The 18,703-nt window shown below is 42.2% G+C and overlaps 1 protein-coding gene across 10 annotated transcripts in view; it reads left to right on the top strand.

Moving 5' to 3' along the window:
- Nbea (neurobeachin) overlaps positions 1 to 18,703 on the top strand; it is a 543,806-nt gene that overhangs the window by 501,668 nt on the left and 23,435 nt on the right. For all 10 annotated transcript variants that reach the window (XM_029475176.1, XM_029475174.1, XM_029475170.1 and 7 more), the window contains one exon: positions 5,274 to 5,441. In XM_029475176.1, coding sequence (XP_029331036.1) covers positions 5,274 to 5,441 — 168 coding nt within the window. The remainder of the gene's footprint in view (positions 1 to 5,273; positions 5,442 to 18,703) is intronic.

Below are 18,703 nucleotides of genomic sequence, written 5' to 3'. Positions count from 1 at the left end.
AGGACCTCTTTTCTGGGTGAGGTTATAGCTAATATTAAGTTCCTACATACAGACACATTTGACTTTGAACTAGATTTAGCTTTAAAGTGTTCTAAACTTGGGGTTTTTTTTTCTCTTGCATAGTGATAAGCAAGGCACATTATAATAGGGTTTTGTTCTCTTCATTCCTGCCTCATTTAATTTTAATTTTATGAATGAAAAGGCAAAGCTATCCAGAACACTTAACTGCCACTGTCACCTGATTCACCATGCTGCCTCTCTGTGTAGACTAGACTGGAGCAAATAACAGTAGATATCACAAAGATTCTGAGTTTAATTAAATATTATTATGAAAACCATGAACTAATAATAATAAGGTTTAGAGCTGAGGGAAAATGTATTAATAGCAAGCAAGATAATAAAATGCATAAATGGATAACTAGAAGTCTTATAGAAATTCAATGAAATTTCTCTGCACTCTCAGAAAAATCCAAGGCCTCTATTTTTAGTTGAATTCTACCAATTTTTCAGGAAATAATGAACTCAGTTCTTATGCAAGATGCCTCAGAAACCATGGAAAGCCATAGGATTATTATTCCAACAATAATTAAGGGGAGAATTAAATAAAGAACAAGTGCCAACCTCATAAACAACTACAATGCAAAAATACCAAGCAAATTAGCATGGGAGGTGGCAGATGTATGTTTGAATGCTTCTCTCTCTCTCTCTCTCTCTCTCTCTCTCTCTCTCTCTCTCTCTCTCTCTCTCTCTCTCTGCCTGTGTGCATGCATGCATGTGTGTGCATTGTGCCTAAGTGAATTTTAACCCTTTAACATCAGGAACAGATGTGGGTGCTCCATCTCATTACTTCTGTTATCTATAGCTGCTAAACTTGAGAACAGTTGTGCATGAAAAAAAAAGATGAAGAAGCTATACTTGCAGATAATCAATAGTTGTCAGAAACAAAATTAGCTTAGAGAAATCAATAGCATTTTTTCTACATAATAAATAACCATATATTGAGTGTATCTTTTTACATGTACCAATTTCTTTAGTATTTATTGGCTTTTAATTTTTTCATATATTTAGATTATATTCTTTCCCTCTCCCAAGATCCCTACCCACTTGCCCACCCAATTTTGTTCATACTCTCTCTCTCTCTCCACCCCCACCCCCAGCCCGCTGAATCTAAACAAACAAAATCCAAAAGGATAAAACAAAATAAAACCCAAGAAACATACAAATAGGTCTGTTTTATATTGGCCAGCTACTCCCTGTCATGGGTGCTTATTCTGGGGATGGTTGATAATACCTAGTTAATACTCCATTAGTGAAAACTGACTTCCTCTCTCCTAACAGACATCAGTTACAGATAGCTTCTTGGTTAGGGTTAGGACTTTGTGCCCACTTCCCTTCCCAGTACTAGGATTTTGATTTGAATCTACAGATCTTATAAATACATCAAAATTTTATGAACTTATTTAGGGGGAAATAAAACTTGACCAAGAACACCAAAAAAATGTTATGGAGAAAATTTTAATTTTTATCTCTTAACATAAGTCATAGGAACTGATCTGTATAGAAGAAGATTTTTGGAAGTGTCAATGAATGAAACTAATGTCCATGTTTACAACTTAAGAGAAACAAGGATAATTATGTAAATGTCTGGGTACACATAACTGGCTAGACACATACATACATACATACATACATACATACATGAAAGAGTAAAAGAAAGGAAGGGGGCAAGAAACAAAGGAGTGTGCAGCAGCCTAGAAATCAAGCAGACCCTGTCCCAGACTCGCCAACAATAGGATGTCTGAGATGAGTCTCAGAGATGGTCCAGTATTTATTGGGCTTCAGAATCCTCTTATGACTCACTGTAATAAATACTTGCATGTAAGACCCAAACAGCTTTACATGCAAATAAAGCATGTTTGCAACACCACTTCAGTAACTCGATGTGAGATAGAGAGTTGGGAAAGATGGTGGAGTGGGTGGTGCACGAGCAGCAGACAAACAGAACTAGAGACGAGGTGGTTTTAGAAACCATGTAGATGTTTGTGGTCTGTGCTGCCACCAGAAACCATGTGGAAAACTATGATCTGTGCAAGGAATGAGCAAGGCTGTGTCTTTTGCAGTGGTATAAATGACTGTAGGCTCTTAACAGAGAATGAGAGACATTTAAAGCTTCTATGACAACACCCACCCCACACACACATACTCACCTCCAATAATTCCAGACAGGAAGCCATTGCTTCTGTGACAAAAAATGTGACAAAGATGCTGAAATGTAGCTCTTCACAGTTAATGGCTTCTGGCAGGAGGGATGTGAGTGGAGAAAGACGCAGTTATCTTTAGCAGGATAGCCACTGGGAATTTGACCATGCTCCAGTGAGTACAGGGCAATGCAAATTGTACTTGGTGTGTTTTCTGGGAGTGGTGGAGGGCACAAGGGTGAGAGGGTAGACTCTGGAGGAATGGGAAAGGATTGTGACCTGCATGTGTTGTATGAAATCCCCAAATAATTAATAAAAATATTTTGTCAAAAAAAAGGAGAGAGGAGGGAAAAAAGAAAGGGAGGGCATGCATGGTAAGGGAACAAAGAAAGGGAACACAGATGAACAGAACTGGTCTTTTTCCAGATAGAGGATCATATTATTTAATAACGGTAGGTCTGAATATCACCACAAATACATATTTGCACACAAAACTCACAGCACACATTTTTGAGGAAAGGATTTCTAGTTGCTACATAAAATAATAATGGATTCTGGTCTACTGTGAATGAAAGTAGACTCTAGATGAACTAAAAACTTATATGTGAGGAGTCAGCCATCATATGAGTCTGATGGGCAGAGATACGGAAAGCTACCTCCAACAGCAGAACTCCTCTTCCCAGGCATGAACTGCTAAATGAGTTGGTGGTCTCAAAATGCAAAATGGATGCAGAGACACCTAACAGACAGTATCTGTAAGAGGATGCATGTGCACGGATTAAACCTGCAAGGAATCACTTCTGAAATTGTCAAAGTCTGCATTCAGCAACATAAAGACAGAAACTGCCATGCAAAAGTGAGTGGGGGCGGGCGAGATGGTGAAGATGCTAAGAGCACTGCTGCTCTAGCAGAGGATCCAGATTCAGGTCCCAGCACCCACATGAGGCTGCACACAACCACTTTAATTCCAGTTCCAAGAAGTGGAATATGGTCTTCTGGCATCAGAGGGCACATGCACAAACATAGGCACAGAGCAACAACTTTGTGTATGTACACACACATGTAAAATTTAAAAATAAAGTGAGCAAAGGGTATGAATAGGACATTTTTGGGAGACCCAAAAGACAAAGATGTCTTTAAAATATCTAATTTGTTACCAATCAAAGGACTACAAACCAAAACAACTAGTTATTATTTTGTAGCTGTCATAGTAGCCCAAATTAGAAACCGAGGTAACACCAAGGTGGCAGGGGCATATAGAGTCACAACACATGGAAAGAACTGGGGACAGGACAGTCATTCTGAAGAGCAGCAGGCAGTGACTGGGAGGAGGAAACAGACAACATGAGTGTGAGGTGAGGCTCAGGTCCTACTCCAGAAGAAATGTAACCAACATCCAAGAGCCCCAAGGGCTGCCCGTGCCCCAGGCAATGCCTTTGCAGTGTGAGGAGGAGGAGCACAGGCTCCCACAGGCAGATCTTAGAACCGTACAAGGGACAAAATGTGTTCCTAGGCCATGGTTGTAGAGCAAATACTCAGAACAGAAGGAATATTAACTGTTTCATGCTTGTTGCATGTGGTGAGAAAGGAAGTGAAAGAAGGGTACTGAGATGAATAAACACATTTTAAACTCAAAAGTCCTGGAAAGCCATCATTCTCTTCTGTCCCCCTGTGATCGCATTAGCCATATCATTCAATAATAGCTTTATCCTAGCAAAATAATAGTAAATTGGTAAATTTTTCAGTGACAACTCTAAGACTTATTTCACATAGTTAGAAAAACAAACTTTCTTTAAGTATTAATTCACAGCTATTCTCAGTTCCTGGGGCGAGATCGGAATGTGGCCACTCAATAATCCCCCTGCATAATGGTCAACTGTTTTATCCTTTCATCCACTGGACTAGTGCTGAAGTGATCACTAACAAGTGTACTGACTTCTAAAATTTACTAAATCACACAAACTGTAACAAATATAATCTGCAAAGAGTTAACCAATCACTTTACTTTTTGTCTCATTTCTCATATTCTGGTCTGAATGGTTATTTTAATATCAGTAAAACGTGAAGGACCGAATCAGGAAAGGGATGCAAGGGAATGAAGTATTAGGTGTGGGAAAGTGGAAAGGCACTGCAGAGAGTACAGTTTTGAGAGGATTCCTTTGAAAGTTATTGTTTGTTAATTGAAAGGATGACAAAGTGGGTTAACCCCTTAGTAACTGGGACAAACAACCAGAGAGTGAGCGGATTCACACATTTACTGACAGCTGCACTCTATGATATATAGCTGTACACAGAGAATTTCTGAAGCTGGATACCGAACCTCCTTTGCATATGGTTGCAAAGCATCCTGCCTGCTTTGACCGTATCAGAGGTGAAGGGAGTGAGTGGGTTGGTTACTCCCCAGTAGCAAAGTACCCACTATGAATTTTATTCAGGGATGAAGTGAACTCCAGCCCATCTGTCTGGGTGTCTCCATTATCCTTCTCTTCCTTCTCCTCCTTCACCAGTAACACCACTTTCTCCTTCTTCGTCGTCTTGTAAAGTCTTCTAACTCACAAATAAAAACATCACATAGCTGGTTTAAAAAAGTGACTCACACAGTTGCACAGCTTGCCCATTTCCAAGCTCAGTCAGTACCTATCAGTGAACTAAATACAAAGGGCCTTTGTCTCCCCCGACTCTCCACAGAAGCCTGTGTTTGTTGACTCCCAGATATACTTCCCCGCCACACACACACCACTCAACATCAAACCTCCATAGTCCCCTGGTACTTCCCAAAGTCTGTATTGACTGAGCCAATTCCAGGCATGAAGAAGGCATTCCTCCCTATGAACATTTTTGTGTATATAATGGAGCCAAGAGAATGGAAAGCATTTTTGTGAAGAGACTTTTATTTAGCCCTGTGTCTTATTAAAGGTAGTCTTTTGCCATTTCTGGGGACTGAAGATATTATATATAAAATCAAAGACAACGTAAAGGCATAATGTCTTTGTTTATACTGAATGTTTCACAGTGAGAAAGTAATTTGGAACCTTTGCTAAATGTATGGTCTTATTATTCCCTCATTCATTTCAGGCCCTGGAAAGTGAATTTGTTTCTTGCCAACTCCATCAATGGATTGACCTTATATTTGGCTACAAACAGCGAGGGCCAGAGGCAGTCCGTGCTCTCAATGTTTTCCACTACTTGACCTACGAAGGCTCTGTAAACCTGGACAGCATCACAGACCCTGTGCTCCGGGAGGTAGGTGTCCTGAGCTGCTCCCAAAGTGTTGAACTTAATCTCTCAAACACACATCTGGCTCCCCATCTTTTTCCGTGTAAGTCTCCTTTCAGCCTGACTCTTTACTACACATAGATTTCATGGTTTGACAAATATAAAAAAATGGAGATATATCAAAGGGAAACAATGAGACCAATATGTTGAGGGTTGTTTTTTTTTTTTTTTTTTTTTTTTTTTTTTTTTTTTTTTGGTTTGGTTTGGTTTGGTTTGGTTTGAAATACAGACATTTTAATGCAGAACTGTAATTTTACTTCAGCTCTCCATTAAAATGCATTACATGTTGTTAATGGGTGAGACTTAGGCAAATATGTAACTATGAGGAATTCACTAAAATAATCAACAGCATAAGTTTTTAAAAACAAAAGCAGCTTTGCAAATTTCTAGGAGGAACATTCAAAGAGATATACCAGTGTAATGGATGCTGTTGATAGTGCTGTCCTCAGCCTGAACTGTCTATAGCTAACAGTTGGGGATTACAAGTATTTTAAGTGAAAAAGTCATATTAAGTAGCATTTAAATAGCTTCCCAGGCATACAATGACTTCGGCTAGGTAGGCAGGATAAAGATGCAGCAGCTGCTAGGTAAGTGTTGCTCCAAGGAAACTATATCCCTGCCCTCCATCCTACCCACAATCTGCCATCTGCTGTATGCAAAACAAAACATTGTGGCTACATCTCCAGGCACTGGATTGCTCTTTCAGTTTTCATTTCAGAGATAGAAAATGTACAGATTGGCAATGAAGCTCTCTTAAAAAATCTTGTTTCCATTTCTTACATGTGCCATAAAATAAAGACTCCATTTGCATGGCTCCAAGCAGAGAAGAAAGGGAGGAGAGAATACATGATCATTGCTCATTGGTCGCTTAGGGCAGAGCACTTGGAGAACACATCCCACATGTTATTAAAGGCAGTGTTGCACAGTAACATATGCACAAGGGAATGGGAGCAGACAGGGGCTGGTGGTCCAGGAAGAACCCAGGTATTGTGAAATCATTTGGTGAAGTGAGAAATACCCTCCAGAGATCACTACACTTGCCTAATTTAGTGCTTTCAGTTGTATATAAAATTTAATCAGCTTATTTGATATGAGGAAATTCTTATACCCCTTTGCTCAACATGGGCCCATTTTATAAATTCTTTACAAATAAAATTCATCTTTTTCAACCAACCAACTGGGGTTTTTTTGTTGTTGTTTTGGTTTGGTTTGGTTTTTGCCTTTTGAGATAAGGTCTCACTCTGTAATTCTGAATGACCCAGAACTTTATATGTAGAGACCATTCTGACCTGGAACTCATAGAAATCCATCTGCCTCTGCCTCTGCCTCTGCCTCCTGATGCTGGGATCAAGGGTGTTCACTATCTTCCCAGCCACAATGAATACTTTTAGGATCAGAAAAGGGAAACTGGAATAGCTCATTCTTATACTCCAAGTCCAGTTAGACTTAGGTCATAGTTTTCATGGGCATCTCTGGTCCTGGGTATTTTGTTGTGCTTTTTCCCTCTACAACAAAGTTCTGTATGTAAAAGGGAAAGTACAGGCTGATTGTTTTGGACAAAATACAAATTTGAGCATATTGAATATGAGGAAAACCATGGGTAGCATTCAGATTGATAGGGAAATAGCAGGTTTTCCTTATTTAAATGTGAATTGAAAAGGAGACAAATGAGCCAGCCGGAAGACACCAGAATTAGAATTGAGATGTTCCTTCTGTGATTAGAGGGCACATTTGAACCTCACTGACAGTGTCTGCTTCCTTAGCCGGCAAACCACCATTCTGGGCAGTGGCAAAGCCAATTAATTTTTCGTAAGCTTTACTCATCACACTGTAGGAAGCGTAGCACGGCGCATGGGCTTTTCACTGATTTGCTGGATGGGAGTGGGTCCAGCTTCATGTTCACTTATTATGTAGATGTTCTGAACAGAATCTATTACATTCTAGATCTTTATATAACCCCAGCAATGAAGACTGTCTAGTGTTAGGCAGGATGTCTTTGTTCCACGCTCTGCTCCTTTGAGGGTCATTCAGAATAAACACTCACTAGATGATGAAGGTCTGCCATCCTCAAAGTCAAGCCAGGATATGCATCTCCTCATCCCCGACCCCTGTCACCTGTGAGGATGCACACTCTGGCAGTGCCCCTCCCTCCAGCTAGCACAGGCCCTGCGACAAGTCGGCAGGTAGCTTCGACGATCTCTGGCAACTCAAGATTTCTGAGGAAGCTGCTTCATCTTCCTGAGGGCAGCAAGAGACCATTAGCGTAGTGCAGACTGAGGGCTGTTAAGGAAAGTAGTTAATTTTCATCTCCTAGTCCTCGCCATCATTCTCTCTCATGCATTCCTGTTAATTTCAGTGAATAAGTTAAAACAAAACATATTCCCACAAAGTCCTTTGCAGCTTAAAGAGCAATGCTCTCCAAAGGCTAAGAAGCACTCAAGAGCCACAAGCCAGCTCAAGACAGCCAGAGTGCTGAATCTCACTCACAATCTCAGTTGCTCCGGGAAGGGAGAAATAGCACACCACCCGACGCAGGGGCACTCAGCCCCCACAGCCATGAGGCAGAGCTCTGTAGATAGTGAAGCTAAGGTTTAATGGTTTAAGGTTCATACTCCTCCCTGCACATTATCACGGTGAAAAACCCCAGGGAGATACAATACCTGGTTTCAAAGCATTCCTCTTGGAACCCTGAAGAGCGTTGCTCTCAGCCCAAAAGACTGAACAGACTCCTACAAAAAAAAAAAAAGAAAAAAAAAAGAAAAAAGAAGAAAAAAAGCTCAAATATTAGCCCATTTATGATGTCTTCACTCATTTTACTTATAATGATTATCTTGGTGTTTTTTTAATATAAAGATCATTAATAGCTAAAACCACGGGAAAGCTAGGTTTTGTTGTTTCATAATGCCAGTTTGCCTGATTAAGATAATTTTATTACAAAATGCTAAGCACCACCTTAAAATACTAGCATGTCCCATTTGTTTAAAAATTCTATGATCTGCCTAGAATTCTGAGCTTTGAAGTCAGTACTAAAATTTGTGAAATAGCTTAAGGTTATTGACTCATTCTTCCCTGACAGGTGAAGCCATGAACCAGCGCTAACCACAGCAATTATGGCATTAAAATGTCAAGAAATTAGAGGTCAGAATAACAGATAATTTTCTTCTCTGTGTCAGATTAAAAATTGGCATTCTTTGACAGTTTAGGATCTCTGGCTGAGAAAATGATGACAGCTTAACTCATTTTATACGTGTAAAGCAGTAATTGATAGTAAACTTTATCCTGACAGCTTCTGGGCAGAAACATGACAGCACAATTCTGGTACAAAGCTCCTTACTATGTAAACACTGGGTCTGCTGGAGAGCAGAGACTTATTTAAACTGTCTTAAGTCTTGTTTTACATCATTATCTCCTGGGCTCTTTCTCATGATGGCTCAACTATTTGGGCAGTGGCTTTAAAGCATGACAATGAATAGGCTTTCTTCCCCCTCTTTCACATTAATAAAAGTTATCATTTTCTTCATATTTGTCCCTACCAAGTGACCTGTGACCTGCGTAGGAAGAGGGTTCTGGTTAGAAGCCGCAGCGTGCTAGGGCTCTCTTCCTTCCTGCTCCTCAAATGTGAGCAGAGCCCAGCAGAATCCCAGCACCTCCTGGGAGCTTGTTGGAACTTCTGGCAGGAAACATAAGCGTCCCTTACATGGCTCTGGAGAGCATTTCTGAGCCCATGGATTTGTTGGAGATCTTAGATACTTAGTGTGTGCATGTGTATATGCAGGCGTGTGTGTGTGTGTGTGTGTGTGTGTGTGTGTGTGTGTGTGTGTGTGTGTGCTATGTATATGTTTGTGCATAGGTACCACACTGTGGCTGTGGAGATCAGAGGACAATCTGCGGTAGTCAGTTCTCTCTACCATATGAGTTCCAGGACTGAACTTAGATTGTCAGGCGTAGAGGCCTTTACCCACTGAGCCATCTCACCAGCTCCAAAGGATAAAGTTGGAGAAGGTTTGTTCTACATTAGATATGCTAGAGCTACTTGAGAGGAAGTTCTGCTTTTCTGTACATATAGTAAAATGGGGTAGTTATCATCATATCACAATCGTATATAATAACATCTGTGCCTCCTGCCCTGGATCCTCCACTGTTTCAAACCTACATTCCATTCCCATACAGCCATCTCAGCTACAGCCACTGTGTTTTCCCTGTCGTATGGATATTAGGAAGATCAAGAATAACACTGTATGTCTTGTTCTAAGCTAATATTTGTCCTTAAGTATTATTTGTACTTATAATTTTTGATGTCAATAATTTAGTTTTCTTAAAATATTATTCGAATTTATGTTTCTGCATTGTTGATATGTGCACTGCAAGCCTGCAGTGCCCATGGAGACCAGCAGAGGGAATGCGATTTCCCTGAACCTGGAGTTATAGGAAGTTGTGAGCCTCCCTGTAGGAGCTGCAAAACAAACCCAGGTCCTCTGCTAGAGTAGCCAGTGCTCTTAACTGCTGAGTGTCTCTCCAGCCACGTGCTCACTGTCATTGCATTTCAAGAAGTAAGTTAGCCTTGGTACTGCACTGGTGTTGAAGTTGCGCCTGAGCGAGAAGAGGAAGTCCAATCAGTAGAAGCTTTAAGCTCACTCATGCCAGACAAATGACTAAGAGTGCTAAGCTCTGAACTGACATAAAACGTGTCATCATACCTATTCCAAACTTCACCAAAAAGAAAAATGATTTAAATGACCTCCCCGTGATGAGAGGTAGACACCTAAGCCTGCCAAGTAGTGCTGTGTGGCTGGCACCTAGAACGTATGGACCATGCAGGGTTTATATATTTACAGATATGCTCATCAATTCTGCATTTTAAAATATTCAATACATTTTAATATTTACCAGCAATCACAAGAACTTGCCATTTTCTAGCTGCCTTTACTTAGGCAAGCTCTGCTTTGATCTCTCCTTTGATCTGCCACGGGTAACAGAGCTGCTCTCTGCATGCACTCTGAGGAGAGCATGCCCACAGGAGGTAGGCTACATCACTTCAGCATCACTTCATTTTCTTGCTGAAATGTTCCTTGCTACTACAGAGCACGAACATGATAGGGCTGTCAAGAACCAGCAAGACAGATGTGTCTGTATCCAAAACAGCTGCTGCTGACTTTCCCAGAGAGATGAGCTTGTAAAGTTCATAAGGGAAAAAAATCAACTCACTTTTCATTTCCTGCTCATGTAAATGAAAGACCTTGCCAGCACGGGATGGCCCTGGCTCCTCTGCTCACCTTGCTGTGCGCCTGCCTATCAGCCCTTTCCTCCCTGCACCCTGATGTCTTCCTTTGATATAACCGGGGTGTCAATGAGGGGTGTTGCTTTGATCCCCTAGGATGTTAGTCGGTTCAGTCTCCTGTTGGTGATCCATGAACGAGCTACCTCAGTGAGCTAGAGCACAGAGCCATGGTGCCTCATTGTTAGGGTTGCTCTCCTAAACAGCTTTTCAGGGAAATGAGCAAGAAGCTCGATGGCTGGTAGCAATCTCCAAAACCACCTTGATATGCGTCTTTACGTTGATGAAATATTTAACAAGTTCAAAATCCAAATTAAACACAAGAACACGCTTACATTTTGACTAGTGAAGAGCAAGTAGACGTTAGGTGTTCTTCAGAGTTAGGGCGAGAGGAAGAAAAATACCATGACCCCCCAAACCCTGTGTTCCATATCTACAGCAGTGAGGCTGACCTGGCAGATTTGTTTAATAAACTTTGAATGTAGATGTTACTATCAAAGAAATTAACAGCACATATTGACTTGTGCTTAGCTAACTTTTAATTCGGGCTCCTCTTTTCTTGTTGTATCTTTATGGTATACTTAGCTAGTCTGTTTTGGTTTGTTTGTTTGTTTGTTTGTTTATCTTCCCCCACAAAAACACGTGGTACAGCCAATCAGCCTCAGATATGTCAATTAGATCTTTCTTCCCTCTTTGTGTTATTTTCATTGTGTGCTATTGGGAAATGCTAATTACTGATTCAGAAATTATCAGCAAAGGCTTTCATAATATCCACATTCAGAACAGTGAAGATGGCACCCTGCTGTTTGTAAAGGAACTGTCTGGAAGGCACTTGCCTCCCCGTCTCCCATCAGCAGAGAGCTTGGTGGTGTTACACTGTCATCTGCCTCCCTTTGTGAAGGTGGATCTCACTCAGTTGTCTCAGTTGTGTGTTCAGGACTCACAGTCTCAGACACATTGATAATGGCCAGATTTAAAGTCGTTTGAAGTCTCAATGTAGTCTTTCTAAATTATTGTTTTCATTTATGTAAATATCAGAGGACATTTTATCCTGCTGAATTAATGCTGTGATATTTTGAATCTGCCTTTGGCTTGATAATGATACTTGCTTCATTTTGGAATGTTGTGTCACAGCTCTACATCAAGACAAACCTGGAGCAGGTTATCTATTTTTCAGTAACTTTCTTCCCTGGTCAGACATTCTACTTTACAAGACTGCCACCTGCATACCTGTCCCCTCTCACTGCTTCTTTCTCTCCTTCCCACTGTCTCCTGGAAGGCGTTTCACAGAAAGCAGTTCAGCCAGGGCAGGTATGATAGGATTTAGCCCTGGCTGCATTGGGTTGTGCCCTAGTGGGTTCAGTTGTCTTTGAGAAACAAGTACTAACGTGAGCAAAGTGCCTTCTTAGAAGATGGCCTCTTTCTGGAGTCAGTGGGTACAGGCTGCAGGAGACCCCGAACTCCCACAGCTCATACCAGGCCCCGCACCCCTATCCCGGAAGGTCTTCCACACCCTCAATAAAATGGATCTTGGTTGAGTACACTTTGATTGCAGTCTTTCCTACCCCGGCATGTTGTGAACGGTGATCGGCATCGGTGAGCAGCACTCATCTGTTACACCTTCATAGTAATCTCTCTTGCATCTCTGTCTCAGGCTCCTCCATCTCAGCACATGGCCTGTCAAAGGAGCACCGAAAACTCCTTTAAATGTGCCACACTCAGCCACATGGATGGACCTTGGGGACACTATGCTAAGTAAAATAATTTGGTCAACAATGCAGAGCAAAACAGAACCAAAACTAACAGACACACCACCTCCACCCTCACCCCCACATACAAATACTCCACTTAGAAGAGAGGTCTGGAGCAGTCACTGTCACAGAGGAGAAAGCAAACCAGCATTTGCCAGAGGGGAGGGGTGGGGTCTTGTCAGCGGATACAGACTTAAGGATCTCTGGGCATTGATTGCATTGAAGACTGCACAATTTCACGTAAAATGGCTAAAATAATAAACCAAGTTTTATTTGCATCTAAAATTGCCTTAAGAAGTAATAGAGTTTAGTAACAGTCCTTGTTACAGAGGAGTGGGCAGGATATAGAGGACCAGGAAGAGAAAGGAAAACACTTGAAGGGAGGCTGCCATACCCAGGCAGGCCCAGGGGAAGAGGGCTAAATGTTAGAAGAAAGATGGCAAGAGATGTGTTCTCCAGCATGGACTGTGATCTGAGGCAGAATTGCCTAGCCTAGCCACTGTGGAATCCAACACCCGGCAAGGCAAGGATTGGCCCATAGGAAGCACCTCAGCCTCCTGTCTCCGGTACTGAGCTAGGCTCTCCACTGTAGCGGAGAGTCAGGGAGACTAAGAGCAAGGACCTTAGTACTAGATCTGCAGAGGCCTGTGGGACAGAGCCAGAGAAGAAAGGGGTCTAACACAGCACATCCCCTAGGAAATGTTACTACCAGCTAAAACTATATTTTAGACATCCAAGGCAGGTCAGCCACTACCGGCTTCATTAAAATCCTTGCTTTGTTCCTTGGAGTCACAAACATGTACACTTCAAGTACAGAATCTGGGAGAGCTTGCCAGCAGTAGAACTGGACTAATTATAAAAAAGGAAATATTCCGGATGAAAGATTTTCTGTCAGAATAGACATCTATTAAGTCACTTATGTAACATCATTACAGTTGATCATTCCAGGGAGGGGTGGTGCTCTGGAGTCCTCTCCCACACTCAGAGATGTGAACTAAAAACTGAGACAGGTAACAATAAACCCAAGCTGCTCCCGCAAGCCTGGGATAGCCCGGCCTTCCAAGCCAATGGAAATAGGTTTTGTTAACTGGAGCTAGAAGATAGGTTGCTTATATATTCAATAATTTTGCCAGAATAGAGTTTTTTTTAGTCTTAATGTAAGTGATTATTAAATCAATATTAAAAAAAACATATTTCTGCTTGTGGTTTCTCTGAGGAACTAGAAACAGTTGACAATAAAACAGCATTTTAATTTTTTATATAGTTTAATGTTTAAAAGCAATAAATGATAGAGTACATATATTATTTTCTTGATTTACTTCGTTCTTGGTTTTCTAGCATTAAAAAGTAATGCTTTATGTGGTCTTGTTTATCACAGCAATAAAGCAGAAGCAAAGCTTGTCAGGTACCATGCACCCCACCATCACGTCATCTTTCTTTCTATCGCTCCTCACAGGCGCATTGTTTCCTAATGTTCTATGGGATGTAGGCAGAATTACAGGCAGAAGGGACAAGTGATGCAGCTGTCATATTTGCCATGTCCATAAACATTGAAGTTGCCGCCGCAGCAGCTCTTCAGTGTTAGAGCCACTGTAGCAGTGAGGCTAGCACGATACTAGATACAATGGTCAGAGGTTTTTCTGTGTTCTCTAACAACCACATTTACTATTTTTTTAAATCTTTTTGAAAACTGAATAGAGTTGGTGGCCCTGAAGCAGCCGCATTGGAGTGTCCATGTCCATCATAGATGATAGGTTCATCCATGGCCACACAGAAGGAACCCCTGTCATTAACCTTCCCTCAGACTATACACTCTTGTACTTCAAGGTGTACACACCTCCAGTGGGCTGCATAAAATCGGCTAGAATTACATATAAATGGCTGGGGAGGAGAAGCTGGCGACTCAGGTGTTGATCCAGTGACCTTTCCCACTCCTCTCCTTCCTTAAGAGAATGTCACTATTCATAGTCAGAGAGCCTGGTTGATGCTTGCTAGCAGGAATAGCTGATCTGATGAAGAAGATAGCAGTTTGTTTAATGGGAGGACCAGGTCAACCACAGAAAGGTAGGAGAAAAAAGAATAAGAAAGGAAGGAGGAAGAAAAAACTAGTTTTAAGGATTCTAGGAAAGAATATCCATGTTAAATTTACCTACATTATGAGTAGAACAAAGTTAACCTGTTATCATCCATTGCACAGCAAGGGTCTGCTACAAGCCTCCTAGGTTTTGACTTTGATCCTGTCTGTGAAGTCTTTCCTCTGGCCAGGCTCAGGTTCAACACACACGTGTAACACACAAACTTATTCAACCTATGTGTGTATCTCCTCTTCTGATGAGTTAGTATCAGGGTATTCACAGAGGAGGAACTCTGTTAGAAGGGAGGCAGAGAGGGAAGAAAGCAGTTAAGCAAGGTGCCCACAGACTGTGAGAGGACTGTGCTGCACCATAGCTGCCATACAGGGGCCTCTGCATGCATGCAGGACAGCTCCTTAACTCAGGAATTCTACAGTGTGATGCTTCTTGGGAACTGAGGCCGATTCTCTCTCACTTGCCTCTAAATGGGCAACAGCCTTGACTAATGGGGAAGACACATTTAGAGAGAGCCTTGAAAACCAGTAAGAAAGGGGGCCTGGTTGAAGATGTGACTAACTGTAATATGATTGGTGGGTGCCAGGGTGGTTTACAGATAAGAGCCTGGCAAGACAGAGGACAACTGAGAAAGTGGCTCTTCTGAGTTCTCTCTCTATGGGGAGTTTTATAGTCCAGCTAAGCAGGTAAGACCAGAGGTCATCTGTGTGTGAAATTCAAAAGTCACCTGTGGCCATCTTATTTGTTGCACACCTTGCACAGCACACAGCACATTTCTGTGCCCTTGCCTGCCTACCTCTGCAGAATCTTAAGTCTCAAATCTCCCTGTGGGGTTGAACACACCTGCATTGTGACAGACTCTAGAGAGAGACAGGTGCTAAGCATTTCATGATTGACTAGTGAATATTCTGCAGGGTAATAATACAAAACTGGTTCAGAATCACTATAGAAAAATTGTAGGTTGTTAGAAGCCATCTTGAACTTGTATTTCTATCTAAAGAGTTCACAGTAGAAAACCGAAGTGGTCTTCCTACTTGTAATCAGCTGGTAAGAGAATGAGCTCTGGCATGTAGTAGCTATAGTACGTAAATACCCTACCGACCACACAAATCCAAATGCCTTCCTCATTTATAGCAGTGACCATTACATTCTAGGTTCATAAACATAAATACACAAGTCAATACCACAGTTTGGAGCACATGTGTGCATTCTGTCCATAGCAACTGCCCCATATCCAGGTGCACATTCAACGGTAATAGTTGCTTACCACCATATAGTGATGCACATCCGATGATAATGCTGCCTACCACCATATCAACATGTTAATCCAGTGGTACCTGCCTCCCTCCATCACAAATGTGCAACTAGTTCTAAAACCAGAAGCTAACAGGTCTCTAAGTTGTGCTGAGCTGATAATGGGACACTGCCGGACATTGAAATGAATACTGACTGAAAGAGGAATGGATATCACAGACACTGTGTCGATCCACATAGGGCACACAAGTAAAATGTTCTCCTTATCATTCAGTTTCTAGAAATGTCAGAGAAGAAGATATTGATACTAATAAGCATAGAAATAGTGATTAGCTTTATGGATGAGGTGTGATTTGAGACAGTTAGCTAAGGAGAGATAGAAAGTTGCTCATGCACGTGCTCACATTACTGTCACCAAAGGTCGAGATAAGAAAACGTCAGGTTCCATTCCCAAGTCTTCATCTAGATAAGGAGAAAACCTGTGTTTACTCTGTCTTTGTCTTGCTGGAGCCCTGAATGTGATTTGCATAAGTGTGCTGAGATCTCCGAGCTCTGGGCCAGCAAGAAGACTCAGCAGATAAAGGAGACAGCCACTGAGCCTGATGCGCTAAGCTTGACTCCCCAGGTCCCACGTGCTAGAAAGATCCATCTCAAGTCATCCTCTGATTTCAACATGCACATCAATGCAAGTGTGGCCTACTCATATCAGTGCATAACTGATATAACAATAACTAATATCATTTCAAAATCTAGGATTCCAATTTAGAGATCACAAACCTGATTAAGCAGTGCTGCTTTCTAAGACCAAGCCAACCAACCCGTTTTGATATCACCAACAAAACCATTGTCCACCAAGGATCCTGTGTAAGTGTTATAGCTTTGAGAGTACAGGTTTCCCACTGCAAGTGTTACAGCACCGAGGGGAAAGGAATCCTGGCAGTCAGGAGCCAAAGAATACCACAAAGTCACATGGGACAACAAACTTCATACAAGAGATTTACTGGGGAAAACACAGAGGGTGGCTGCCTTTGCTTGGGCACAAAGCAACGAAGACCTGGGAGGGAGACTATACAGGGTTTCTTAGGGACACAGTTTTCTAGGGTGGGGATTGGTGGGATTACAAATCCTGAGCGTGGGATGAGCCCAGGAATTGGTGCAATTTCAAGATCAGGGATTGTTGGGTTTTCAAGTCCTGAGCTTGAGTTTTGGAGCGGAGCTTGGTCACCTGCATCTGGAGAAGGGGGTGAGTTTGGGCTTTTAGACTATTAGAGTGTAGGTGGAGCCTGGTGGTTGGAGGGTCTCAGGGTAGTCTGGGGCCTGGCCATTCAGATGCCTGAAGAGGCTCACACCCTGTGTCCTTTGAAGTTTGTAGAACAAGAAGGCTTGATAAGCTCCTTTGTTTTTTAAAAGAATCAAGTGCTGCACCTTTTCCCTGTGTGGACCGTGCTTCTCACAGGGACACTTGCTAGACTTCCTTGACTCTCAGGTGTACAGCTTCTAATAATGGGTAACTTCTCAGTGAAGGAAACTGAGTTGACAAACTCATTTCCTAACACCTTCTAATTCTGGATAGCTTCTTAGTAAAGGAAGTGGGGTTGACAGGCTCATTTCCAAAGGTTAGTTTTATGCCATCTCTCTGACTCATCTTCCTGAATATTAATACTGCCAAGACTGAAGACATTCATTCACAAATCCCAGCATCTAGAACAACCAGACAGAAATGAAGGAAGTGAAACATGCAGTCTGGCCTTGTTTCCACCACAGTCCTCCCTGCTGTGTGCACTCATGTGCATTTCTGATTTCCTGAGGACTTCCTGAGGGCAGTGTGGGTGTTGACTAAGCATTTATATGTTTGTCAGCCTAATTGCTGCAGTGGCACTGAACTCTTGTAAATAATGGGCCCCTGTGTCTTCTCTACCCATGTCCGTGCACTTTCTCTTTTCAGCTTGGCCCAGATTACTCCACTAGTGCTCCACTGTTATAGTCAGCAGATGTTGGGAAGACTGAGCCACAGTCCTGACCTACAGAGTTAGTCTGAGCAAACAGACATAGTCATGGATGCACTTCCATGGCAAAGGGAGAAACTGTACTCTGAAAGTATGGGGAAAGCTGGTGATGATGTGTCAAGTCCCAGCCCAAGGACAACATCAGTGGAGGACTTCCTCCTGCATGGAGTGGATCTCTCAGGGCAGCGCCTCAATCACAGATTCCTAAGTTGTGTGATGGGCCCTCCATCACAGTAGGCTGGTCTCCTAGTCCAGTACCTGTCTGTTCAGCAAGGAGACACCAATGACTCCCTTAAAAGGGCTTGGGGAAGAGGTGCAGAAGAAGAAGGAGGGGCAGCAGGCTCGCTGGCCATTGTCTGGCAGTGACCAAAGCTGGAACCTAGAGGAGGCAGGCCTGCCTTTCTGACATCAGTAAGTGCTGAAATTTTTTAATTCAGAAGGGAAGGAATGTTTTGAAAGCACAGACACAGGTCCATTCCATTATAGATAAATTCTAGAACACAATCCTTTGCTGCACAAGACCATCTGATACAATTCACAAGAAAGAAAGCATCGTCCCCAAAGAGAAACATGGCGCTTGAACACTCTGTCTCAGCCCAAAGGGATTACCAAAGAGCACTAGACAAGAAATTTCTGGAAATTATGCCAGTATCCTGACATTTTTTACTATAACTTTAATATTTCTGTTTGAGAAACAAGGTTAGAGTAAGTGGGAAATTCTTGCTGTCTCTTAGTTCAGTGAGTGTTGGGTTCCTTAAGTTCAGGACAGTGACTGATGTTCAGGTATGTGTGATGGTAGCCCCAGCCTCTCGCCCCCATGCAGTCCTTTTTCCTGGGGGAATAGAAGTACAGGCCC

The sequence above is a fragment of the Mus caroli genome, chromosome 3 (assembly GCF_900094665.2).
Source record: "Mus caroli chromosome 3, CAROLI_EIJ_v1.1, whole genome shotgun sequence".
Classification (NCBI taxonomy): Eukaryota; Metazoa; Chordata; class Mammalia; order Rodentia; family Muridae; genus Mus; species Mus caroli.
This window is presented reverse-complemented; position numbering and strand designations above follow the sequence as displayed.